At 44.0% G+C, this 27,732-nt stretch overlaps 1 protein-coding gene across 2 annotated transcripts; it reads left to right on the top strand.

The window, feature by feature from the left end:
* Positions 1–200: 200 nt before the first annotated feature.
* LRRC30 (leucine rich repeat containing 30) lies at positions 201–27,732 on the top strand. 2 transcript variants are annotated; one of them, XM_063795529.1, is made up of 2 exons: positions 201–1,999; positions 25,357–27,732. In XM_063795529.1, the coding sequence occupies exon 1, from the start codon at positions 451–453 to the stop codon at positions 1,354–1,356; it is 906 nt and encodes a 301-aa protein (XP_063651599.1). In that variant the 5' UTR covers positions 201–450; the 3' UTR covers positions 1,357–1,999; positions 25,357–27,732. The 2 variants fall into 2 exon arrangements, with proteins under 2 accessions (XP_063651599.1, XP_016788821.1); XM_016933332.3 differs by lacking the exon at positions 25,357–27,732 and adding an exon at positions 2,746–15,911.

The raw sequence follows: 27,732 nt of genomic DNA, 5'->3' as shown, positions 1-27,732 counted from the left end.
GTTAATCACCCTGCTCAACTGTGATACCCAAGAAAAGCTGAGAGAGTAAAGTTATATGCAGCCTTCCTGTGACCTGTTTGCATGTACCCAGTCAATAAAACTCAGGCAGAGTGACAGTGACAGCTGCCTTGTGGCATTCAGAGGGAATTGAGCAGTTTAGCAGCCTCCTGGACAAGTATATCATTACAGCCCAGCTGCTAAGAAAGAAAACACCTAAACCCTGGGGAACAGGCACAGCTTCTGCAGCCACCCAGGGACCTGTCTCGGATACCTGCAAGGCCTGATCAAGACTCTCCTGGCAGCTTTCTCCACACTAGGACCTCCTAGTCACAAGTTGGTTCTCACCCTGACGCACACTCCCTGCCTGCAACAGCCTGGCTTTTAGCAGCTGAGAGGACACGGTCCCTGCCTGGGAGGTGGCAGAGGAGAGTGACTAGAAGGGAAGGTACAATGGGGGCCAGGCAGTCAAGGGCCAGCTCCAAGGATAAGGGCCCCAAGAGGATGCTGTTCACGGGGAGGAGACAGAAGTTTTCTCCGTGGGACGATGCCCTGCTCTCGGGAAGGGACCCGCGGTCCCTGCTGAAGCGGGGCATGCACCACGTCAGCTTCAGCCTGGTCACCAGAGGAATGACAGACATCCCCGACTTTCTGTGGGGCTTGTCCGAGGTCCAGAAACTCAATCTGTCTCACAACCAGCTCCGGGTTCTCCCTCCCGAGGTGGGGAAACTGACCCGGATCGTGGTCCTGAACTTGTGCGGGAACCGCCTGAAGAGCCTGCCCAGAGAAGTGAGCCTCCTACAGTGCCTCAAGGTCCTGTTTGTCAACATGAACTGCCTGACCGAGGTGCCGGCCGAGCTGAGCTTGTGCCGAAAGCTGGAGGTCCTGAGCTTGTCGCACAACTGCCTGTCCCAGCTCCCTGCATGCTTCGCTGACCTCTCTAGACTGAGGAAGCTAAACCTCAGCAACAACTTCTTCGCGCACATCCCCATGTGTGTGTTTTCCCTGAAGGAACTGATTTTCTTGCACGTGGGCTCGAATCGCCTGGAAAACATCGCTGAGAGCATCCAGCACCTGGCCAGCCTGCAGATCTTCATCGCAGAGGGCAACAACATCCACTCCTTCCCGAGGTCGCTTTGCCTGGTCACCAGCCTGGAGCTGCTGAACCTCAACAACAATGACATTCAGATCCTCCCGAGCGAACTCCACCTGCTGTGTAGACTGGTGAGGATCGCCTGGAATCCCATGGACAAAGGGCTCCACATTTCCCACAACCCTTTATCCAAGCCTCTGCCGGAGCTGGTGGAGGGGGGCCTGGAGATGCTCTTCGGCTACCTGAAGGACAAAAAACACACCTGACCTGGGTCCCGGAGGCCTGGATGGGAGGCAGCTCATCTGGACTCTGTCAACCGGGGTACTTCTCTCGTCTCAGTTTTCTACTCTCATCCTTAGTGTCTGACAATACTTTTGTTAATATTTGCTAAGTCGCTGTTGAACATCCACGTTAAGGAGGTGTTTGTTTTTAACTCTGTATGTTCTTAATAACCTCTGGAATATCACGTTCATCTCATCCTAAACATAAATTGAAACAGGGGGTTGGTTTTCCCCAAAGAGAACTAACAGTTCTGATTCTTCTGAGGAGCAGTGAGATTCAGCCCTTGGGAGAGTGGACACCTAACAGGTCTGAATTCAATGTAATTCAAAAGGCAAATATTTGCTAAGCACTGTGTGCCAAGTACAGTATGAGGTGCTGAAACCTGGTTTCAGATAGTTTCTGCCCTTGAATCAGCAACCTGTGGCCAGGTGGCAACGGCAAGACACGTTCCTCCATCAGCCTCCGTGAAACATTACTTGGGACCAAAAGGCAAACCACAGTGGGCTCTGTCCCCAGTGACCAAAAGAGGCAGAGCTTTCGCCTTGAGTTCTGGGGGACAATCATAGGAAATTTTTCTTTCATGCGGCTACAGAGGAATAACCAAGCCACTCATGCTTATGTCTGGTGGTGAGTAAATGGGTAGAAGGATGGCTTTCAGATATTAAATATGAACTGATCTAATGTGTATTTCAACCTTCCTTCCCAGTCCTCTCCCACTCATTGTCATGTCCTTGAACTTCTTTGCTAGACACTAGGCAATCATCAAATGATCCCATTTTAATTTCACTTCTCCATGACTACATCTGCCCTCTCAGAGATAAACTACTAAATGGGATAATTTGGCCAACAATGACCAAAAGGCAGAAAAGAGGGGAAAGACATAGACAAGTCATGCAAAAAAGTAATCACCCTTTTACAATTTGGAGGAGGGTAATATTGACTTTCCCATGTTAACGTTAAAAAAAAAAATGAGTTTAGTGACATTTAAAAGCTCCTTGGAAAAAAGTCTCTATAAAAACACGAAGCTTGTTTTTTATTTTAAGAGTACACAGCTGTTAGTGAAATACAGACACCAGGGCAAGCAGTGACAGAGTTCCTGCACCAAAGGTCACTGGACCTCAGTGCTCTGGCAGCAGCCAAGAGCCACACGGCATTAATATTGGTTTAGAGCTAAAGAATCAGAATGAAAAGATGACACTGAAGAAAATCAAGTACCTTCAGGTCTACAAAGAGCCAATTGTTCTGATTTCTTGGCACATTTGTCTGCAAAATTATAGCAAACGATACCAAGACTTAGCATTTGGGGTTGCTGCCAAGACTTGTATAACTTCTCAGTATTCCTAGTTTAATTCAATTTAACTTATATTTATTAGCACCTTTTCCAGTCCGGACACTGGGCGGGAAACCTGACAAGAACAACACCTGCTCCTCCTACCACAGAGCTCCCAGGTTGGAGAAGGAGACAGACCCACGTGGTTTCTACAACGTGCAGCAAGATGTGATCCCTGCTCAAGAAGGATACAAACAATGGGCTGAGGCAAGAATAACACACTATAGGGTGTAGACTAGACTGAGCTCCAAAGTCTCAGTAACCAGAGAACAGTAAGCAAATAGCACAGCTGGGATAAATCAGTCAACCCCTTCATTCCCTGCAGCCATCAAACCCTAATTCCTCCCCACCTCTGCACTCGCCTGATTTGGAAAGAGCAGCGGAGTGTTGAGGCAGTGGCTAGCTCATGCTCAGGTTCTGAGCTTAGGCAATTTTACTGTGAAAAATACTTGCTTTTTCTAAAAGCTGTTCAAAGGGGGTCCGTATAGCTTATTCATAGAGCAAGTGATTTTTTCCCAACAGACCCCAATTCAATTTTCCCACCCGTAAAAGAAGGAAGCCAATTTCTGCTATTATCACCAGATACCATAGTTCCATTAGCACATTTGTGCATGAGGTCTTCTGTTGAACCATTGCACACAGACCTTACTGGTATCATTTGGAGGCAGCTAAGGAAGTCTCCTCCAAATTCCCCCTCTAGCAGCAACTGGAGACCTGCCTATCCCTGCCAGGCACATCCAGGCACACTCCAGAATCCTCCCCCATGTTAGCTTGTTGCAGGCAAGACTATTTAAAGACATCAGTGGAATTCTCACTTGACCTCCTGACTCAGTGGGGAATGGTAGGGCCAGGCTTCCTCCGCAGAACCTGGTAGGTCACTTACTGCAGCCTTGGCTGAAGCACACGCAGCTGTCAGACAAACACTAGCAAGTGCCAGGATCATGCCCATGAGTGTCTGCTGCTGAAGAACCACTTGGGCTCACGCTGAATTTCCATGACCTTGCTGTGGGCAGAGACGCAGGCGAGGACAGCAGCACCGCACTTGTCCTGCTGAGCAATCATTTTATTTCCTCTCCTAGCCTTTTCAGTCACTTGATCCCACAGTAACTCTACTCCAGGGAAAGAATGTGACCATATTTTGAAGGTGACCCAAGAGCTCATTATACTTTTTATAAGAAAAAAAATGATATCAATTTGGTTGTCAGCTTCCATTGGTGTCTTTCAAAAGTATAGTAGCAAGGTTTTCTTTGTTAACACTCAGCATTGAGGAAATCATAAAAGTGGAGTAGTTGCCCGATGTGCTTTAGATATTGATTCTTTGTGAATACTCCTTTTTATTGATAAAGGGAAGTGCTGAGCACAAAACTGGTTAATGTGCTTAGTTATTCAAAATGTGAACGTGGAAAGAATTTGATATAACCTTCAGTGTCTTCACTGTCAAATCCTATAGTTTGCTGACTGATTGTGAAATGCTTCTTCCTTATCTGTTGTATTTTGAATACTGCCACATTCAAGTAACTCCAGGTATTTCTAAAGCTTCTGAAATCAAAGCACTGAGGTGACTGGATTAGCTGCGGAGTATACTTAGCCAAAGAATACGAGCTAATTGGGTGCTTGATGTGGGGAGCTGGCTGCTCCTATTCTTGATGATGTTTTGGTTTTCATGTCACTTGGCTCTCAGTATGGAGGGATCTCAGTGTGTGTTCAGAAGCACCTTTCGAAACAGTTGCAGCTTACAGGCATACAATTAAGAAGAAATCCTATGTTCATAGGAAAGGAAGACGACTGTGAAAAGACACATCTGTTCAAGGAATAATATTGCTAAATGCATAATACTGCAGGCACATGAGAAAGAAAAATGTAGTCATTACTTAGCTTGCTGACTTAATAAATGGTTAACAGAGAAATGCACTCCATTCTTGGGCTTTAGTTAATAGACTGCCTTTCTGGAGTAAGGAAAGAGAACGACTTCATGACTGCACCTGGATTTCACAGAAAGTCATGCTTGTGCTGGAAAGAGATAAAAGAGGGAATGCTGTCACTATTTGTACAGACGCATTAAACTCAACCTTTTTCTTTTGGCAATGAATATTGCATTTTGAAAGTGTATTTCATATGGCTCAAAGCATATACTGAATATGCATTTTGAGGGCCATTCATTAAAAACAGAGGAAGATTAAAGGAATGTGGGCTCAGCTACCGGAACGCACATTCAGGTATTGACACCTGAGATTATTGGGGAGACGGAGGCCCAGAGGCTGGACTGGAGTGTATTTCTCATATGCTAGGGGGAGTCCCCTGTCTAGATGGCGTCCCTGAGATTCTGGTACAAATGGTGAAAAAGAGAAGATGAATTCAGGAAGTGGTCTAAAAAAATTAAAGCTGCTAAATTAAGCCACTATGAAGATTCTAAATACTAAATTATGGCATTATGATCTACTACTGAAGTATCCAAATGCTCTTGATTTTCTCATTCCACAAAAGAATTATTTTCAGTACTCTGTAAGATATATTTGAGAAACACAAAATACCCAGCTAGTGTGCAATGAAGTACCAGTACCCTTGAGGTAATGTCTTAGTTGTAACTAATCCAAGAATACCAAAATGCAACCCCTTCCTATATTTCAAGAAAACAAAATAAAATTAAGAGGAACATGAAAGTTATTGTAAACAATAATGGGAACAGTCTTGACCTTGTTGAGAAGAGAACTTTCTACAAGTGTTTCTTTTAAGTTTCCTGTCTAGTTACATGTTGAATCCAAAGCATTACTGATTTTTTTTTAAAAAGAACAGCACAGTAATAAAAAGAGGATGGAGGGAGGGCTCATAATGAATTTGTAAGAGCTTGGGCATCATTAGGCAAGCATAACCGAAAGCCATTAACATGAACCTTGCTATGCAGATTTTTTTAGTAGTGCCATAGGAATCTGCTTGCAAGGAGAGAGCTGATTTCCTATATGCCTCTAGACTCACTCCTTATTTCAGCACAGGACAGAAAATAAAAGGCAAACTGGAGTACCATCAGGGTATTTCTTGAAACTCTTTTTTTTTTTTTTTTTTTTTTTGGAGATGGAGTCTCACTCTGTCACCCAGCCTGGAGTGCAGTGGCATGATCTCGGCTCAACACAATCTCCATCTCCCAGGTTCAAGCGATTATCCTGCCCCAGCCTTCTGAGTAGCTGGGATTACAGGCACCCACCACCATGCCTGGCTAATTTTTGTATTTTTAGTAGACACGGAGTTTTGCCATGTTGGCCAGACTGGTCTTGAACTCCTGACCTCAGGTGATCCGTCTGCCTCAGCCTCCCAAAGTGCTGGGATTATAGGCATGAACCACCGTGCCCGGTGAAACTCTTAAGAGAAACATAGATTATGAAAACTATAAGGCGATACAAGCTTTGAGGGTGTGAGCTGTAGCTGCTGACGGGACATCACTTACTCACCCATGTTCTTTGGTCTTGAGTGACTTGGGTTCCTCAGAAGTCAGTGTGCCCGGACATGGCACTGTGGGGAAGTCTCTGTTATCTTCCCGTCTCCTAAAGATCATGCCCACCACCCTATGTATGCCCGGGGGTGGTGGCTCAAATGATATTTGTTGTGGCAGATTAATCAAGAAGATTAAGAAGAGGCTCTGTGGGGTGGTGGGAAAGCTCTGAGCTGAGAGCAGGCACATGGATCACATGGCGCTTACTGTGCATATGTGTCCTGAGCCTGAGCAGGTGACATCGGGACAGGATGATGGGACGGGGGCAAAGGAGTGAGGCTCAGCTAAACACGATGCAATCCTGTGACAGCCCTGCCTGAAGAGATGTGTAGACAAGTGCAAAGGCGTTTAGGTGAAATTATGGGATGGCAGAGATGTGGCATTACTGCAATGGTGTGGGGAATGCACAGTCCAGCATGACAGTTACAGACATGATGCTTCCTTTGTTTTGCTTTGTCTTGAAGGGAAATTTGTGAATCCCACAGTCTCAGAGCAGGCTGCTTTATAACACCTTTGTGACATCTGCCCTTTTCATTTTTCTTTTTTCTTTACCAAAATCTAAGAGGATAGGCAAGCACATGGAAGGAGTCATGATACCTGGAGACACTGTGTGTCCTGGCTTCGAAAAGCGTTCCCAAGCCTCTCCGTTACCACATTATGGGCCAGGATCCTTCCTGAGGTTTCAGAAAGGACCCTGGGCTGGCAGTGGTTCTCAATGTTGGCTGTTCATCAGAATACCTCCTGGTATTTCAAAAAAAAGATTTGAAAGATTTTAATATAGTTGGTCTGGGGTAGACCTGGGCTTCTTACTTTGCTTAAAGCAAAGTAGGTAATTCTGTGGCTCACTCTGGGTTGTGAAATGCTGATGCCGGCTATTACCTAAACAGTCAGATATAGGACCATGAAGCCAATGGGGCTGTGAGCCTGGCCATTGAAAGAGGCCAGTGAAAGAAGCGGGTCTCTGGCCCTGGTCAGCAGACAGGGGCCCTGCTGGTGCCTGGTGATTAGACTCATCTGTGCATTTGTTAAAAGGGTAGAGCCCAAGCTCCTTTGGCATGCTTTCAGATTAGTGAGCCAGGGTAGGGCCTGGCATGTGTGGGCCTAACAAACACTCTAGGTGTCTCCTATCATAACACAAACAGGAGAATACTTGGTCTCGCAGAACGTGTGCCCACTGGAAAATGAAAGCTCTGGTCTCCAGATTCAGCTGCTCCTGGCTCTCTCTGCCACTGGAGACTGCACGCCTTGATGGCTGTTATCTTTGCACCCAGCATAGGGGAGATAAGAATAATGTATCAAATGGACAAATGAGAAAGTGAAAGAGCATGCAAGATCACCCACCTCTCCACCCCACCTCTCTGGGCCTCAGAGAGGGTGGGGTGATCTTGCTTTACACTCCTTTCAGCTTTGAAATTCTATGACTGCATTTTTTTTTTTACTTTGTCTCTCTCTGATTTAATGCCTTGGTAAATAGATATTGGGCTTATGATTACTGTGATTACTCAAGAAAAGCAAAAATCACTGTGGAGATGGGTCGAGATCAGTATGAGTGCTTTGATATCCCTTCCAGCACACCAGAAAAGGTAATTTTAATTCTGGTTGATGTTCAAAAATATAAAAAGAGAGGGCAGTATTGTGGGTGAATCTAGGGGTTTATAGACCTCCAAACTGCCTGGATTCCATCTCTAATTTTTTATTGGATTGGAAGCTCAGAGGGAAAAGCCTCTGTTTCGCTTTTTAAATTGACTGATTAACAACTTCTCTGATTCATGTTTCTGGACGAGATGAAATTCCTAGTTATGCTTTCCCTTAAAAACAAGCAAACAAACAAAAGCACTTCTGGGTTTGATTTAATTAAATGATTTGGGCACTTAGAGCTGAAATCTTTCCTCTTTTTTGAAAAAGCATAGTGTATTCCAAAGTGTGAGTTGAGGAAATACAATAATAAAATTCATACCTCTTACATAGCCCTTCCTTATCTACCTGCACATGTGAGTCAAATTTGATTTTTGTTATAAATTTTCAAAAGTAACTTCTGCAAATCAACACATATGAAGCTGCAAAATAACTCTTTGGTATCTTTGATTCTTAATAATGTTGTTCCTCTCTCCACCTCCACTGTTTTAGTCAAAGCTACAAATTGATGTTATTTACACTGTGGAAATCAGAAATTAAGGACTTAATTTGGTTTTCATTAACCTTAGTTATGAAAGGGTAGGTTACAATTGCGCATGATAACAATTCTTAAATAATATTGCTGTCATATTGTTGCCATATACTTTGAGAATTCAAAGTCTAGTTCTGGTATTATCCTCTTCAGCCACAATATATGAGAAAGTTAAGGATTTCCTTTCTGGAAGTCACAGGAATAGTATAAACAAAGAATTTATCCAAGAAAGATAAAAGTCTTCCGTATGTTTAATGTTTATGCTCTCTTGTTTTCATAAACTTCTACTATAAATGATTTAAATAATTTGTTTGATTTTCCAGAAATATATATGACATGTTTTCTACAGAAATCTTTTTTTTTCTTTCTTTTTTTTTTTTGAGACGGAGTCTTGTTCTGTCGCCCAGGCTGGAGTGCAGTGGCGCCATCTCGGCTCACTGCAAGCTCCGCCTCCCGGGTTCACGCCATTCTCCTGCCTCAGCCTCCCGAGTAGCTGGGACTACAGGCGCCCACCATGATACCCGGCTAATTTTTTGTATTTTTTTAGTAGAGACAGGGTTTCACCATGTTAGCAGGTATGATCTCGATCTCCTGACCCTGTGATCCGCCTGCCTCGGCCTCCCAAAGTGCTGGGATTACAGGCGTGAGCCACCGCGCCTGGCCCAGAAATTTTTTATTGTTCATTTGACTATATAATATGTTGATTATAGAAAACTGAGTTTGCTCAGTTTGTGAATGAACTTATCATGCTCTTGTTGATTAATTTGCCACAACAAATGTCACTTGAGCCAGCTTTCTTCTACAGCTGGAGAAGGAAACTAGCTCCATTTCTGATAGTCAGATTGAGCCTGGCCAACATGGTGAAACCCCATCTCTGCAAAAAACACAAAAATTAGCTGGGCATGGTGGGAGGCACCTGTAATCCCAGCTACTTGGGAAGCTGAGGCACGAGAATTGCTTTAGCCTGGGAGGCAGAGGTTGCAGTGAGCCGAGATTGTGCCACTACACTCCAGTCTGGGTGACAGGGTGAGACCCGTCTTAAAAAAAAAAAGAATAAGCAGATTTATCTTTATATCAGGTGATCTTGGTTCCTTAACAGTCATCACCTATTGTGCAAAGGCTGAGGATGAATTTGACAAAATCACACAGTATGTGTGCATCAAAATGTTGGCCCAGCAGGTCTGAACGCTCAGCGGTTGCTCAGATCCTGCACATTCTAAAGAAAGGCTTGGGTTTTGAATGGTTCCTGGGAGATAACCTCTAAGCCCTTGGAACATCCTGCCTGATAAAAGGGTGCACTTTCCTGGGGCCTTGAGCCACATCAGATAGTCTGTCCTATCAGTGTCATTTATGGTGTGGGCCTTGGGCAACATGTTAACCATCTGACCTCTGGAGAAGCTGGAGTCTGAAGTACAGAGGTCAGCCACATGGGCACTCCATGATGAGTGACTCCCAATAAAACCCCTGGACAGCAAGGCTCAGGGGGGCTTCCCTGGTGGGTGGCACTTTATACGTGCTGTCATACATCCTTGCTGTAAGAATTAAGCACCATCTCTACAACTCCATTAGAAGAGGACGGCTGAAACTTGTGCCTGGGCTTTCCTTGATTCTGCCATATGCTCCTTTTATTTTGCTGATTTTGATTTATATCATTTTGTAGTAATAAACCATACCCCTGAATAAACAGATTTCCTGAGATCCGTGAGTCCTTCTAGCAAATTGTCATACTGGATGATGGTCTTGGGAACTCCCCAAAACCATGAATTAAAGAATAAACTTTATTAAGAAAGCAGAAACTTACAAGCCAAGAGTCACCAAGGAGGAGAAGCCACAGGTTCCCAGATTTCCTCTTGATGCAGAGAGGGTCAAAGGAAGCCAGGGACAAGGTATTTGGCTGGCCATGCATGGGAGGTGTGTCTGTCTAGAGGAGAACTCACTTCTCTGGTAGTTCTCCCTTTTTATACAGAAATCATGAGCACACTAATTAGATCCCTGTATTAGTCCATTTTCACGCTGCTGATAAAGATGTACCTGAGACTGGGCAACTTACAAAAGAAAGAGGTTTATTGGACTTACAGTTCCATGTGGCTGGGGAAGCCTCACAATCATGGTGGAAGGTCAAAGGCACATCTCACATGGCAGCAGACAAGAGAAGGGCTTGTGCAGGGAAACTCTCATCTTTATATAACCATCAGATCTTGTGAGACTTACTCACTATCATGAGAACAGCATGGGAAATACCTGCCCCAATGATTCAATTACCTCCCACCAGGTCCCTCCCACAATATGTGGGAATTCAAGATGATATTTGGAAGGGGACACAGCCAAACTGTATCAATCCCTTTGGTGGCTTCTTGGCTGGTTTTTGTGTTAGGAATTGCCAAAGAAAGCCAGCTACTCTGCACTGAGAGATCTTGGGCATCATTAGTCCCAGAGAAGACAATCTGGAGTTTCATTTACTCTTCTGGAAAAAACAGTGAAACTCTGGTCCCACAAGCTCATTATATAGGCAGCCCAGAGTGAACTCCCACATTATTTTTGTGCACTGTAAACAACGCTTTGACTACATGTTAGACATATCACAGTTTCCTTCTGAATGATACAGTGCTACTCTATTAGGAGGTCATTTATAAGTCAGTCTCAGTTATTCTAAGCCTGTCTGAGATACCAGAGTTAATGTCAAATATTTTATTCATGTATTAATAGGTGAGACCTTCAAGTCATAAGATAATGAATGAATGAATACATACATACATACATATTATGCCAATTAATAATAAGCATATGGAGAAAAATAAGACAGGGAGGGAGAATAGGGCTGGAGGGGGATTTGCTATAGGATGGTCAGGAAGGTTGCTGAGAATATCATGTTTAAACAGAGACTTGGTCGGGCATGGTGGCTCACGCCTGTAATCCCAGCACTTTGGGAGGCCGAGGAGTGTGGATCATCTGAGGTTGGGAGTTTGAGACCAGCCCAACCAACATGGAGAAACCCATCTCTACTAAAAATACAAAATTAGCCAGGCATGGTGGTGCATGCCTATAATCCCAGCTACTCAGGAAGGTTGAGGCAGGAGAATTGCTTGATCCTGGGAGGCAGATGTTGTGGTGAACCGAGATGGCACCACTGCACTCCAGCCTGGGCAACAAGAGAGAAATTCGGTCTCAAAAAAAAAAAAAAAAAAAAAAAAAAGCAGAGACTTGTAGGCAGTGAAGGAGACAGTCATGCAGATATTTCAGGGGAAGATATTTTAGACAGAAAAGAAAGCCATGGAAAGTTAGAAGTGTGCCTGACATGTTCATGGAAAAACAAGAAGGCCAGCGTGGCTGAATGGAGTGAGTGCAAGGAGAGTAACGAAGTCACCTGGATGGTGGGATTGGCTAATGGAAGGCTTTAGGCCATTGGAAGAGCTTTGGCTTTTGCTCTGAGTGAAGTGAGAAAGCCATCTAGGGTTCAGGGAAGAGATCTGGATTGGAGATAAAATTTGGGAATCACTAGCAAAACAAACAGGAAGAAGTTAGGAAAAAATCGACTCTACTGTGAAGGGTTTCAATCAAAACTGGTGATTCTTTTTCTTGAAGTTGTGATACTCAAAGTGCTATGCTCAGCCATCTCAAAAATTCCCATATGCAGTAATGCTTACTTTTTCCAGATGCTAGATAAAGGGGCTATTACTATTCTATATTTCACATCTGTATTTGTGAAAACCCTTGAAATTATTGGTTGATGAAAAGAAGTTTTCTCTAATCACACAGAAATTCCAGCGAGCAGGGCCAAGTGTTCCAAGTGGACACTTACGCACTTCTGCCTTTTGCTCTCCTAACTGGCAGCAATTTAACAGGCAGCCTACCCTCTGCCTGCTCTCCTAACTGGCAGCAATTTTAGTCAGTCATCAAGTACAGATCCGTAACAGTATGGGACAAGACTCACCGAAATATAATGGGACAAGACTCACCGAAATATAATTGGACAAGTCTCAATTCATCTCCTTTCCCCTCTTTTTCCTTCTCCACGTGTTTTAATTTGTTTCTATCTTGGGGCACATCATTACGTTTTCAAGCTGCATGTTTAAAACTGGAGCAAAGGATAGCAAAACCAACATTCGTGTTAGATTACCTCTTAGCACTGTGGAAAGGAAAATTTTCCTTGAGTCTGTCATTTAATGAATACATTTCAGAGTGTGAAATTTGATCAACAGAATTTCAGAGTTAGCCCTGCACATTCTCCTACCTACACACTACTGATACTTGCTCCAACGCAGGGTGTCTTGCTGTCAGGCAGCCTAAAAGGCTTCTCTATATGTTGTGTGTGTATTCTATTGGACTTCTTGTCTGAATTACTAAGATCTCTCTAAGTTAAGCAGAGGGCAATAGCCTTCTTTTGGAACTCTAGCTAAAAATCGTCTTTTATTTTGGCCTCATCTTGCATTCTCTCCACAGGCACGGAAACGCCATAAAGTTACGCATACTGAGGAATGATGGCCCTGTAGATTCTTACTCTTGGTAAGGGGCAGAGAAACCATCCTATAACCTGTGACTTGTTTTCTCACAAGTCACCAGGAGATGGGGAATTCCTTCCTGAGATCAATGGTAGGGTGTGATATTCATTGTTTCCGTTACACAAAATGATAAATAATTTTGAAAACCAAAGAAAAAGTTCCACTGGCATGTATGTGTGCTTACTTTTTTCACATATTGATCAAATAATCTGGTTGCTGTTTACATCTTGCTAATGCGTACGAGGTCTTTTGAACAAATCTTGCACTCGTAATTTAAACTGCAGAGACAGCCACAGAATTTTACCTTCTCACTGGGAAACTATTTTCTCCATATGTGTTTTGATGATGACAGGCCTTTTTCCATCTTGCGGCTGTTCTTCCTTGGGGGAATAGAAATGTAAGGAATAATTTCTGATTTGATATTTGCCGTTCTACTCACGTACCACTGCAGTTTAAAAACTACCTACAAACGTGCCAACAATTTACTTTTAAAACTACACTTTGGGAAAACAAGAGGCAAAAAGGAAGAAAAGGAAGACTCTTAAAATAATACATTTGATAATATATGTGAAATATTTGGAAGGATGTGATTCACTAATTCTCCTGGGTGCATAACATTGCATAAAGTTACATATATGGGGCTTGGTTAAGGCCATTTCTAAGCTAAAATTTTATAATTCTGCAGATAGGAAGTACCATTGTAAGCAAAAATGTATTCTTCTATATCTCACATAATTCAAAATTGTCATAGTTCATCACTATTCTAGAAAACAATGATGGGTGTTTCTGTTTACTAGTTAAAATGACACAGCCATAAGAAAGTAGCATAAACACAATTCAGAATTCACAGGGTTTATCAGCTTTGAAACTATAATTTTTAATATTTTTAAACTTAGAGGATTGACATTATTCTGAATTTTTTGCAAAATCGAGACTTAGTTAATATCACACTACTTGAAGTCTTTAAAACTCAAAATTTTATGTAATGTAATGATACTGTATAATGCAGAAAAGTGTTAGTTTGATACCAAAGGAAATAAAAAATTGCACATTGGGGCTGGGCGTAGTGGCTCATTCCTGTAATCTCAGCACTTTGGGAGGCCGAGGATGGTGGATAATGAGGTCAGGAGTTCGAGACCATCCTGGCCAACATGGTGAAACCCTGTCTCTACTAAAAATACAAAAATTAGCCGGGCATGGTGGTGCACGTCTGTAGTCCCAGCTACTTGGGAGGCTGAGGCAGGAGAATTGCTTGAACCTGGGAGGCGGAGGTTGCAGTGAGCCAAGATCACGCCACTGCACTTCAGCCTGGGTGACAGAGCGAGACTATCTCAAAAAAAAAAAAAAAAAAAAAATTGCACATCATGCACAATTCCATAGGTCAAAGGATGGCCAAACATTTATATTTCTTTCTTCTCTTAATATTACCAGGCTAATACCCATCCAATAGTTGCAGACTCTAGACCTAGAACAAACAAATCTTAAAATTTGTCTTTTTTGTTATACATATCTTTTTAAAACATTTGTGCTCACTTTCAGAAACAAGAGGCTCACCTGGTGCCAATAACCAGCCCATTGATTTCTTCATCTTTCCCCCTCAAACATGATCCTTCTCCCTTGTTCTCCATCTCAGTGAAAAGCACTTACATCTAGCCTGAACCGTGAGACTCATTCCAGCCATCTGCCTCACTCAATCTGCTCAGCTTACCTATCACCCAATCCTGAGGCTCTACCCCCAAAATCCTCTTCTCCGTCTCTTCTGCTGCTCCTTGGCCAAGCCACTACCATGCCTCCTCAATCTGGTCTCCCTACTTTCTTCCCTGGGCCTCCCTTTTAAATCTATCCCCCACACAGGAGCTGAGAGGTATTTAAAAATGCACATTGGATCATGTTCCACCAGTGCTTAAAGTCTTTTAATATGTGCTTGCAATACAAGAAAAATCCTTACATTTGATCTACCAGCCCTTGCAGACCCTGGCTCCATCCAACTACTTCTTCATTTGCTGCGCAACATTTTGTTCTCTCAGGAATGTACACACACACTGGCCTTCTAGCTCCTGAGGCCATGGGCCACTGGCCTAGCTCAGGACCTTCAAACACACGGTTCCCTCTCCATGCAATGATCTGCCTGGCCAAAGCCCACTCACCCTTCAGGTTTTAGCTGAAATAGACCTTCTCAGAAAACCTTTTACTTTTCCTTCATAGTACTTAACCACAATTGAAATGACACATATATGTGTGTCTATATGTATGTGTGTACCATCAACTGTAATTGAATTCATTATATAAATGTGTGTACAAACACACACACAGATAGATGTGTACCTTGTGTAATGTGTATCTCATGACAACAGGCAACATACCTACCCTATCTCACTGCTGCATTACCCAGCATATAATCTTCCTAGCATACATTAGGCACTTAATACATTCTATTGAATATATTCATATCTAATTATTAAGAATCATTAATTTCTAATTTGTTCCTTAGTTGAAATTCATTTTATCAATCGAATGCCAGGTGTGTACACCTGATTAAGGAGTGCCTTTAGTGCAAAGTTATGTTACATTAAAAAGTACTGTACTGAGAACCAAAGAATAAACATATGAAGCACTCATCACCTAACTTTAACACTAAGGGTGCATGCATAATTAAACCTCCAGTCATGAGTTCAATAAATAAGTGATTAGCTTGAGGACAGCACGGCCACCATTGGCAGTATCATCTCATTACTGTGTGGTAGAGGACATCATCATCTAGTTGCAGTTTAGCTACATGTATGTCTGAGTTAGTGGTTTGTGGAAGAAATAATAACAATAATGATTAAATAATGACAATTATGTAAGTATAAGTAAAATTTGTTGAGTACTTACCATGAGTCAGGTCCATTTAAATCTTACTAGATCTCCATTACGTACTCTTTTTTTTTTTTTGAGACTGAGTCTTGCTCTGTCGCCCAGGCTGGAGTGCAGTAGCATGATCTTGGCTCACTGCAAGCTCCGCCTCCCGGGTTCATGCCATTCTCCTGCCTCAGCCTCCGGAGTAGCTGGGACTACAGGCGCCTGCCACCACGCCTGGCAATTTTTTTTTTTTGTATTTTTAGTAGAGATGGGGTTTCACCATGTTAGCCAGGATGGTCTCAATCTCCTGACTTCATGATTCGCCCACCTCAGCCTCCCAAAGTGCTGGGATTACAGGCATGAGCCACCGAGCCCAGCGTACATAGTTATTCTTACAGGTTGGTCATCCCTAATCCAAAAATCTGAAATCTGAAACCCTCCAAAACTGGAAATACTTTGCTTACCAACATGACGCCATAAACGGAAAATTCCACACCTGACCTCATGTGATGAGTTGCAGACAAAATGCAGTCAAAACTTTGTTTCTTGCATGAAGTTATTAAGAATATTGTATAAAATTGGCTGGGTGCGGTGGCTCACACCTGTAATCCCAACACTTTGGGAGGCCAAGGCAGGCGGATCACGAGGTCAGGAGATCAAGACCAACCTGGCTAACACGGTGAAACCCCGTCTCTACTAAAAATACAAAACTTAGCAGGGCATGGTGGCGGGCGCCTGTAGTCCCAGCTACTCGGAAGGCTGAGGCAGGAGAATGGCGTGAACCTGGGAGGCAGAGCTTGCAGTGAGCAGATATCGCACCACTGCAGTCCAGCCTGGGCCACAGAGATAGACTCAGTCTCAAAAAAAAAAAAAAAAAAAAAGAATATTGTATAAAATTACTTTGTGGCTATGTGTATAAGGTGTACATGACATATAAATGATTTCATGTTTAGATTTGGGTCCCATGCCCAATATATCTCATTATGAATTATGCAAATTTCCAAAATCCAAAAAAATCTGAAACCTGAAATACTTCTGGTCCCCTGCATTTCAGATATGGAATACTCAACCTGTCCTGAGGAACTATATAGTGATCTATATCTTTTAATTCATCTTCATGACAACCCTGTTAATTGGTCATCATTTTCATCCATGAGGGAAGTGGCACCAAGAGTGTGCCCACCGTCACCTGTCCGGGAAAGGGCATCCAGCAGGCAGCATGGGGCACACCTCTCCCTGTGGCTCAGGTGAATGCTGCCAAAGGGAACTGACCCATGTGCGGAGAGTCGCAAATCAGTGTGGAACCAAAGCTGGAGAAAATGGGAGACGGCGGCTGAGCAGGAATGGGTGGGACCGGAGCTGGCTGAATCCCACAAGCTTCCAGCACAGGCTTCCATGAGTGGTCAAATCCCTCTGAAGGAGGGGGTTAGGCAGGCAGATCCCTGCCCAGCAGTCCCGTCTCCCTGCCTGCCTGGCCAGGAGTCAAGGGAGCATTATCTCCGTCCTGGTTCTGGGAAGGCCTCTTCCATTGATATTCTGCTTTGCTTCCTCCCTTTTCCTCTGCACCATTCCTGCTGTTACGCTGAGAATCGTCCTTTCCTGGAACAAAACAAACATACTCCTCTAGGAGAGCATTAGTCTTTTGTGCCCAGACAGCCTGAAGTTAAATCCTCTAAGCACAGACTTTTCACTGCAGCTGCACAGAGCACAGCCGCGCGGTCCTATGTCTCCCGAGGAGGTGGCTGTTTGGGTTCCTGGTGTCTAGTGCCCAAACTCACCACACTGGCGTCAGGTGGACTCTGATGTGCACTTCCCACCTCAGGCCTGCAGACTCCCTCGGCTCCTGCTCTAGGCTGCAAGTGTTGGCGCCCTCCCAGACTTCCTTGGTGTGTTTGCTGGGAAAGAAATTCTTCCTCAGGTGCCTGCTGGCAGAAAGATGTCTACCGTTGTCCAGATGGCCTGTCGTCTCCTTGTTTCCCTCTCTCCCTTGGCCATCTTCTGGCTGACTCTTGGCTGAGGCTGGAAGCCATCCCCTTGTGCAGGGCTGCTCCGACCTGCTTCAGGACCGCAATCCCCACAGCAGCGTGGTCCAGGCTCCACAGCATCTCCATTGCTCAGCGCTTAGACACGCCAACCCGTCCCGGTACAGTGTCTGTAATCTCTGATTCAAACAGGTCTTTAAACAGTGTAGTCATATTCTACTGATTATTTTCTCCAATAAACAAATATAAATGTTTTTACACCCTGGTTTCAGTTGCAGCAACTCTATTCAAATATCTGGCTGTGAAAATCGAAGACAGTTTAAGGACTGTTGCAGGCATCCACTTAGCCCTTCAATAATGTGTTCAATACCCCTAAAAGTGACATCAAATCAAGGATGAAATGAAACAGCAAACAGAGCGAAGGCAGATTTCACATATGGCAGCAGCTCTGTCATTTCAAGCTTTAGCCGGAACACTGGATCAAAACGCCGAGCGTGGCAGCTGGCACTTGCAAGTCCCAGATGAGTTGTTTTGGCTGCTGACATGGAGAATGCTTTTTGCATCATGTATTCTAAATGAAAAGGAAAAAAAAATTAATGTAGGGCAAAGTTTATCTCATCCTATAGAGACTTCCATGCCTCAGGAAATCCTGTAAGAGGCGTGAATCCATGCACTCTATTCCCATTTGCCCCTCACTGGAAATAGCAGGGACACAGGAGAAGTCCAAGAGCTCTACCAGCTCCGAACAGTCTCATTCATCAGCAGCATCCTCTCAAGCCCAAGGCCCTTTTCCTCCAGGCCTGGTATTCATCACTTTTCCTGTAAGTCTCCTGTGTTTGTTAGGGTTTCTTCATCCCACCGCAGCATCTCCCTGTTTCTATTTCTCACTCTGGCTGCCATTCAGATTCCCCTGAAGTTATTTCACTCTTCTGCGTGACACATTTCCTGGAGAGGTCCATGTCAACCCCTTCCCTCTCGGACTCTAGGGCTCTCCATGGGGTCCCCTCAGCCCTTTCTGAGATGAGGTTCTGGGAACAGGCATCTCTGCAAGCTGCAAACTCTGGCATTCCTCGTTAACTGGCTACTGGGGCTTAATGTCACTCTCCTCTTCTGCTCTTTCTGTGTCTCCAGTTTAAAGAGTCATGAGGTAGAGCCACCTGTCTGCTCTCTACTGTGTTTATTAATATATTTAGACAAGGCTAATCCCTCTACTGTACTGGGACATTACCCAGTGGGCTTTCTATGGTCTTGGGGACTGACATTCCAGCATCTCCCAAGCCCAGTTGTAGGGATGTGACTAAGGAATGCTTGTCAAAAAATGGCGCCTAATTGAGTGGCCAGATCCTTTCATGCCTTTCGGTGACAGTGGCTTTGTAGTGTCCTGGATGTCATGTGGTGATGTGTGAATTGCCTGGCTCAGCTCCACTGCTGCCTGAAATAGCTCCTCACACATGGTCCGCAGGGTCAGTTGCCACAGAGACCACATTGCAAGAGGGATTTTCCACGTCTATTTAAAAGCTGGAATTAATATTGTTAGGTGAGAGGTGAAGCAACTCCTCTTATTGTGTCTTTTAAACTCTTATCAGGGCCAGAAACCAACAGCCTGCAGATTCAATCCAGCTCACTGCCCAGTGTAAATAAAGTTTTATTGGAACACAGCCACTCACCCACTCATTCACAGTTTGTGTTGGCTGCTTTCACACCACAACAAAGCTGAGAGGTTGCAACAGAGACCTCAGTGGCCTGCAGCACCTAAAATATTCACCTTCTGGCTCTTCTCAGAAAAAGTGTGCCAACTCTTGGACTCTATCACTGATTCTGAGATGTGTTCTTTTTTTTTTTTTTTTTTTTTTGAGACGGAGTCTCGCTCTGTCGCCCAGGCTGGAGTGCAGTGGCGCAATCTTGGCTCACTGCAAGCTTCGCCTCCCGGGTTCACGCCATTCTCCTGCCTCAGCCTCCTGAGTAGCTGGGACTACAGGTGCCCGCCACTACGCCCGGCTAATTTTTTATATTTTTAGTAGAGACGGGGTTTCACCGTGTTAGCCAGGATGGTCTCGATCTCCTGACCTCGTGATCCGCCCTCCTCAGCCTCCCAAAGTGTTGGGATTACAGGCGTGAGCCACCGCGCCCGGCCCATATTTCTTCTTTAACTGCTATGCTTCCTTTTGAATTTTGTTGGTTTGAAGTATGTTAGTGGTTATTGGAAAATACTACTAGTTTTGATTTATCTAAAGATATCTTTGTTTTGTTCTTATTGAATGATATTTTAATCAGGTATAGGCTGATTATTATTTTCATTCAGCACATTAAAATCTGTGCCTACTGTATGATGTCTGCCATTGCTGTTTTTGAAAGGTCCCCTGCCAGTTAATTGCAGTTCTTTTAGGTATCATTTACCTGTGACCGACTTCATGACTTTTTCCCCTTGTCCATGTTGTTCTTCACTTTCTTTTTTGTTTTTTTCTTTTCTTTTCTTTCTTTTCTTTTGAGACAGAGTCTCATTCTGTCTCCTAGGCTGGAGTGCAATGGCACGATCTCTGCTCACTGCAGCCTCCGCCTCCTGGGTTCAAGCGATTCTCATACCTCTCAGCTTTCTGAATAGCTGAGATTACAGGCACACACCACCACACCCGGCTAATTTCTTTTTTCTTTTTTTTTTTTTTTTTTTGAGACGGAGTCTTGCTCTGTCACCTAGGCTGGAGTGCCATGGCTCAATCTCGGCTCACTGCAACCTCCAGCTCCCGGGTTTAACTGATTCTCCTGCCTCAGCCTCCCGAGTAGCTTGGATTACAGGCATGTGCCAACACACCCGGCTAATTTTGGTATTTTTAGTAGAGACAGGGTTTCACCATGTTGGCCAGGATGGTCTCAATCTCCTGACCTCGTGATCCGCCCACCTTGGCCTCCCAAATTGCAGGGATTACAGGCGTGAGCCACCGCGCCTGGCCCACACCTGGCTAATTTTTTGTATTTTTAGTAGAGACGGGCTTTTGCGACGTTGCGCAGGCTGTGTTCTTCACTTTCATTATGATGTTTGTTAGTGTCTTATTTATCAGGCTTGGTTGAGAGTCACTCACTTCTTGAATCTGTGGATTTATTTTTTTTTTGGTCAGTTCTGGAAATTTCAGAATAGGGAAATTGCAGAAGAGGGAGAGGCGCGGTGACATGAGTGCCTCTCCCTATTCTGCACTCTCTGCAATTCCATTCAGTGTTTATTAGATTTTTCTTACTGTATCTTAGGTCTTAACCTCTTTTTCTTATTTTTCATCAGTTTCTTTGCTGTAGGCTAAATTCTGGAAAATTTCATCAGGTCTACCTTCCAGTTCACTAATTTCTCTTCAGCTAAGTCTTGATCAGTTGAACAACATTCATTCAATTTTTTATTTTCATTGTTATATTTGTAATTTTTAGAAATTCTTCTTGGCTCTTATTCCAATCTGCTAGATCTCTTTCTAATCTTTTCCTCATTACTATTTTCAATCCTTTATCTATTTTATTTAAAATATTTAAATATTTATTGTTTGATAACTTCAATATGTAATATCTTATTCCAGTTCTGCTAATTTTTGGTTCAGTTGAGTCTTGCTCGAAGGCCTTGTTTCCTTGTAAATTTTGTGAATTTTGACTGTGGAGCTTTTATCTGAAGGAATCCCTTGAAACCCAGGTTGGAGTGGGGACGGAATTCCTCCCTCCAGAAAGGATTTGCATTTTCCTGTGTTGGCTCTTGGGGGCCTCACCTATGTGCGACTTCTTTAAGCTAGTTTATAGGATTACAGCTTTGGAGGACCCTTGTGATGTGAATTTGGGCTCACACCTGCTTAAGGCCTATGGTGTTATGAATTCTAGGTGGAGTTTTTTTTCTTTGCTTATACCCAGTCTTGAAAACAGGATGTTTCTCTAGCTATCTTGGGGGTAGGAATGTGGGTTTGTTTCCAGTTCCCCCTTACTCTGAGGATTAGCCATTTGGATGGAGTTGAGCTTTCTTTGCAAGGCATGGGGGCAGACTTCTCACCTGGGGTCGACTCAGGCTCTGTCTCTTTTCCCTCATGCTCTAAAAAGCTATGGAAACTAAGTTCACGCTCATCTAAGTTAGCAAATGCTTTGCTTTGGAAAATGCCTGCTTCCTTCCCCCTCTGAATTGCCACTTGCCAGGTCACTGTTGCATCTAAAACAATTTTGAAAAATATTTGGCCAGACACAGTGGCTCACGCCTGGAATCCCAGCACTTTGGGAGGCCGAGGCAGATGGATCATCCGAGGTCAAGAGTTTGAGGCCAGCTTGGCCAACATGGTGAAACTCCGTCTCTGCTAAAAATACAAAAATTAGTTGGGCAAGTAATCACAGTTACTCAGGAGGCTGAGGCAGGAGAATTGCTTGAACCAGGAAGCAGAGGTTGTGGTGAGCCAAGATCACGCCACTGCACTCCAGCCTGGGTGACAGAGCAAGACTGTCTCAACAACAACAAAAAAACAAAAAACAAAAATGATACCCAGGGCTGTGCGCGGTGGCTCATGCCTGTAATTTCAGCACTTTGAAAGCCGAGAAGGGCAGATCACTTGAGGTCAGGAGTTTGAGACCATCCTGGACAACATGATGAAACTCTGTCTCTACCAAAAATATGAAAAAATTATCTGGGCGTGGTAGTGGGTGCCTGTAACCCCAGCTACTCAGGAGGTGGAGGCAGGAGAATCACTTGAACCCAGGAGGCAGAGGCTGCAGTGAGTGGAGATCATGCCACTGCACTCCAGCCTGGGTGATAGAGCAAGTCTCTGTCTCCAAAAAGAAAAGAAAAGAAAAGAGACCCAGAATTTTTAGGCTTTTTTTTTTTATGGAGTCTTGCTCTGTTGCCCAGGCTAGAGTGCAGTGGCGTGATCTCGGCTCACTGCAAGCTCTGCCTCCTGGGTTCATGCCATTCTCCGGCCTCAGCCTCCTGAGTAGCTGGGACTACAGGCTCTCACCACCATGCCCGGCTAATTTTGTTTTTGTATTTTTAGTAGAGACGGGGTTTCACCGTGTTAGCCAGAATGGCCTCTATCTCCTGACCTCGTGATCCACCTGCCTTAGCATCCCAAAGTGCTGGGATTACAGGCATGAGCCACTGTGCCCAGCCCAGAATTTGTAGTTTTAAGTAGGATCATCACTCAGGTTTTGCCATGGTGATAGAGACAAAAGCCTAAAATTGAGACTTTCTTGAGAAGTCAACTTAAATCTCTAGCTTCAAGAGACTTCATGTGTGCATAACACGAATACAGTTTAAATATGCCTTTTTTGGATAACACATTATAAACTAAGAGTTAACAAAATGTTTACTGTGTTTGTTGTGACTGTGATAATATTACATGCTTATTACAGACACTGAGTGAAATGGAAAAGTATCAAGAATAAAGTTAATATCACCACTAATTTCTACTATCCAGAAGCAGCCACCAATCATATTTTGTTATGCCGACTTTTGCCCAGATTTGGATATGCTTCCTATTTTTAAATAGTTGAGAAAGCATTGCTCCAGATAGATTTATTTAATTAGAAGGTTATGATTCTTCTTTTGAGATGTGAGTCACAGAATAGCATTATTTCTCTCTCTTTCTATTCTGAGGTCATTGAAGATCAGTTAACTACTTGGAAGATACACTACCTTTCTCAGCATAATCTATCCTGGTGGATCTAATTAAAAAGAATCCACTCTGAAAACCATCAGGGAGTAGTAACTGAAGAAACAGTGCCACTCAGTGAGGGGTGCTAAAGTGATTAAGTTTAATGGACTAGTGCCACGCAGAAACGACATGGCCATCACTCAAATGCTGCTATAGGCTGTCTGAGCTCCATGCAACAGAAAGGGGAGTATGATGAAATCAGGACTGGGATTGAAAGGATCATTGTATTTTACAAATAAAAACGCTTCAGTATGGCTGGGCGCGGTGGCTCACTCCTGTAATCCCAGCACTTTGGGAGGCCGAGGCAGGCAGATCACGAGGTCAGGAGATCGAGACCATCCTGGCTAACACGGTGAAACCCCGTCTCTACTAAAAATACAAAAACAAACTTAGTCGGGCATGGTGGCGGGCGCCTGTAGTCCCAGCTACTCGGGAGGCTGAAGCAGGAGAATGGCGTGAACCCGGGAGACGGAGCTTGCAGTGAGCCAAGATCGCGCCACTGCACACCAGCCTGGGCGACAGAGCAAGACTCCGTCTCAAAAAAAAAATGCACTTCAGTAAGTTTCACATGAGCTCAGATCTCTGCAGGCCTGTCTCAGACAGTGCACACAGCTCAGGTCCCAGGCAAATGCCTGGGCATGCCTGTCTTAACTCTCACAGATGGGGGCTTTCATCCAAGTTACTAAAATGGCCAATTGATCTGAAATATTTTGGTCCATAACCATGCTTATCTGTCCATTAAAGCCTGGAAGAGAGCCTCCCAGAACAAACAGACCCAGTTTCCAGGTGGGCAGAGACGTAGTGGTTGTTGAACATTGTGGAAGAGGATTCCAATGAAATAACCCAAGGCCAGAGATATCGGTAATCCTGGAGAAAAGCTGAGCGCTTCCCCTTAGACCTCAATGAGCAAAAAGATGAAGTGTCGTTTTTAAACTCCTTCAGTGAGAAGTCCTAGATGTCTGTACACTACTGTTTGGTTTTGGAGAGCCCGGTGAAAGATAACAGTCACTGAGCTTTATTTAGGGTGAGCAGGATCTTCTTTTTTTTGAGACAGAATCTTGTTCTGTTGCCAGGCTGGAGTGCAGTGGCAAGATCTCGGCTCACCGCAACCTCCGACTCCCTGGTTCCAGTGATTCTCCTGCCTTAGCCTCCCGAGTAACTGGGATTACAGGCATGTGCCCCCAAGCCCAGCTAATTTTTGTATTTTCAGTAGAGATGGGGTTTCACCATGTTGGCCAGGAAGGTCTCCATATCCTGACCTCTTGATCCACCTGCCTCAGCCTCCCAAAGTACTGGGATTACAGGCGTGAGCCACCTCGCCTGGCCAAGGATCTCTTTCTACAACAAAAAGCACAGGCTCTGGCGTCACAAAGATGTAAATCCAAATGCTAGGCCAGTCACTTCCTGGCAGTGCAAACTCACGAAAGGTACTTAACATCTCCTCTATAACATGGTGATTCTAATACTTATCATGGCAGAGTTGCAGGAGGGATTGAAAATGATCTCTCTAATGCACCCAGCCCAAGGTAAATAGCAGTTACTCCACTTGACTGTGTAAGTCCCTGATATCTGGGACCAACTTTGGTCTCAATGCCTCTGAAATACCTGGCACACAGTAGTTGTTCTATAAATACTCATCAAATGAAAGGATAAAGTACTTAGTTATAGCACGAATCAATGCATGGGAAGACCGAGGCAAAGGCGTGTTGCTGTCCCACCAGGAAGCTTTTAATGTAACAACACTTGTTGATGACTGCTTTTCTTTTCTTTTCTCTTCTCTTCTCTTCTCTTCTCTTCTTTTCTTTTCCCTCTCCTCTCCTCTTCTTTCTTTATTTTTAGAGACAGGGTCTTTCTCTGTCACCTGGGCTGGAGTACAGTGGTGCACTCACAGCTCACTGCAACCTCAAACTCCTGGGCTCAAGCAATGTCCCTGCCTCATCCTCTTGCCTCAGCCTCAAGAACAGCTTGGGACTCTAGGTGTGCCCCAACATGCCTGGCTAATTTTTTTTTAATAACTTTTTTTGTAGAGATGAGATCTTGCTTTGTTTCTCAGCCTGAGCTGACTTCTGATGGGAGCATTCCAACTAGTCCAAGGTTGGAAGTTGTCCATTCTCTGCCTGCTCCAGCCTCAGGCATCTAGACATGCGGGCAGCCCCTTACGTCCATGCTGATCGCCTGAGCCCTGATGACCACCAGACTGACCAGAAGCCCATGGACACCAGCTGTGCTGAACCCCACCTGCCTTTGCCTCTCTTCCCCAATTACCTCTCACCCTGTCCACCTACACCACTCACGTGGCCTGGGACCCACCACCTCCCCATGTCACTTACGGGAAATGGAACCAGATAGAAGCAGAAAGGGAAGAGGCACATTTACAGGTATAGGGGAAGAGGACCTGAAAGTCGAGCCTCACTATGCAAAACTATCCAATAGTTTTACCTGGAGGCTGATTTAATAAATTATAGCAGTGAGTCAGTAGGGTGATGTCAGATAAATGAAATATTTAACGCGATGTAATAATCCCTCCAGTAATGTTAGAATGTTCACATTTGTTAATGTAAAGCACTCCCTGATGAGACAGCTGAATGGCTGAACACGCTGGAAGGCTGCTGTCTAAACCGTGGGACTTAGAGGGTCAGGGAATGGGGTCCCTCTATCCTGCTCCTTCTGGAGGGTGGGATTTACCCCTCAACAAGGCATGTTTTCCTCTAATTAATGAATAATGGATTTACGGATACCTAGGAAAATACAAATTCTCTCTCTCTTTGTCTGTTTCTCTCCCCCCACAACCCCATTCCACGGACAGAATCTGCCCGAGCCTCCTATGTGCTCCCTTCTTGGGTTGAGGATCCGGGAAAGGTGTCTCTGCTTATCTCTCACCTTGTAATTTGGTTTCCACTGTGAATTGAGGAGCCATACAATAGATGCTTCCCAGCCGGTGGTTGGTTTGCTTGTTCACAAAGCTGACTGGTATCAGCTGAGGCTTTGTTAACTTTCAGGTTTCTATTTAACGGCATAAAAGAAAAAGGGAGATAGAAAGCCTTTCTTCAGAATTCTCAGGCTTACACAAAATAGAGCTGTTATTTCAAGACCAAACTGCTCACATTATCCAGTCATGGCACGGTTACTAATTTATGTATTAAGCAGTTGGTATCTATTTTTGGATTATTTTCATTCTATAATCAAACAGCACCACCTTCAACGAGGACAAAGACAATTGTCACAGTGTCCCAGCGGTCTCCTTCTCTGGCTGTACAATTGCACACTCACTCTTTCACAGAACTGCAAATTCACCCACAGACCAGGCTGACTGTGTGACATGGACCAACATTGCTGCTGTCACTGCCAATCTCTATGGGATTCTTCTGCCCTGCCCTCCCCAACCCCTGCTCTGAATGGCTCACATAGTTCTCTCAGTTACCAAGAAAAACCTGGAAGAATTTACCTGGGAAACGAGTATATATTTATGTATGGCTGCTTTCTTCATCTTTTAAATGGAAATTTGTCTTATTCGATTTTTTTTTTTTTTTTGAGACAGAGTCTCGCTTTTTTTGTCGTTGCCCAGGCTGAAGTGCAGTGGCACGATCTCGGCTCACTGCAACCTCCACTTCCTGGGTTCAAGCGATTTTCCTGCCTCAGCCTCCTGGGTAGCTGGGATTACAGGCATAAGCCACCACGCCCGGGCAATTTTTGTATTTTTAGTAGAAGCAGGGTTTTGCCATGTTGGCCAGGCTGGTCTTGAACTCCTGACCTCAGGTGATCCGCCCACCTTGGCCTCCCAATTGCTGGGATTACAGGCATGAGCCACTGTGCCCAGCCAATTTTTTTTATCCAAAGTTAACGAGTCTATGTAACACATTTTCCTTGAAAGTTATTTATTTTATCGAAGTTACAAATTTATCTATGTAGAGTTGACCAAGCTAGTCTCACGGTTCTGTAAAGTTTCTCTGTATCTGCAGTTTTCTCATTAAAAATTTTTTATGTGTACGTGTGCTTTTTTAATATTCTTGACTAGTTAGCTACAATTTTGGAAAATTATTTTTTTTTAAAAAAACAGCTCTCAGATTTATTTCTACCACTTTCTGTCTCCCAAATCATTTATTTCTGCTCTTAGCCTTAAAATGATAACATCAACATTATTTAAATTGTTAAAAGATCATGGAAAAAAGAAGCAGAGCTTTCACATTCTTTTATGAAGTCAGTATAACATTGATTTAAAATCTAACAAAAATAAAACACCCCAACTATGCAGAAAAATCTCACCCATAAATATCAATGCAAAAACCCTAAGTCAAATGTTAGCCAATAGAACTTAGTAGCAATTTTTTAAAATACACCATGTCGGCTGGGCATGGTGGCTCATGCCTGTAATCTCAGCACTTTGGGAGGCCAAGGCTGGTGGA

Source organism: Pan troglodytes, chromosome 17 (genome assembly GCF_028858775.2).
Source record: "Pan troglodytes isolate AG18354 chromosome 17, NHGRI_mPanTro3-v2.0_pri, whole genome shotgun sequence".
Classification (NCBI taxonomy): domain Eukaryota; kingdom Metazoa; phylum Chordata; class Mammalia; order Primates; family Hominidae; genus Pan; species Pan troglodytes.
This window is presented reverse-complemented; position numbering and strand designations above follow the sequence as displayed.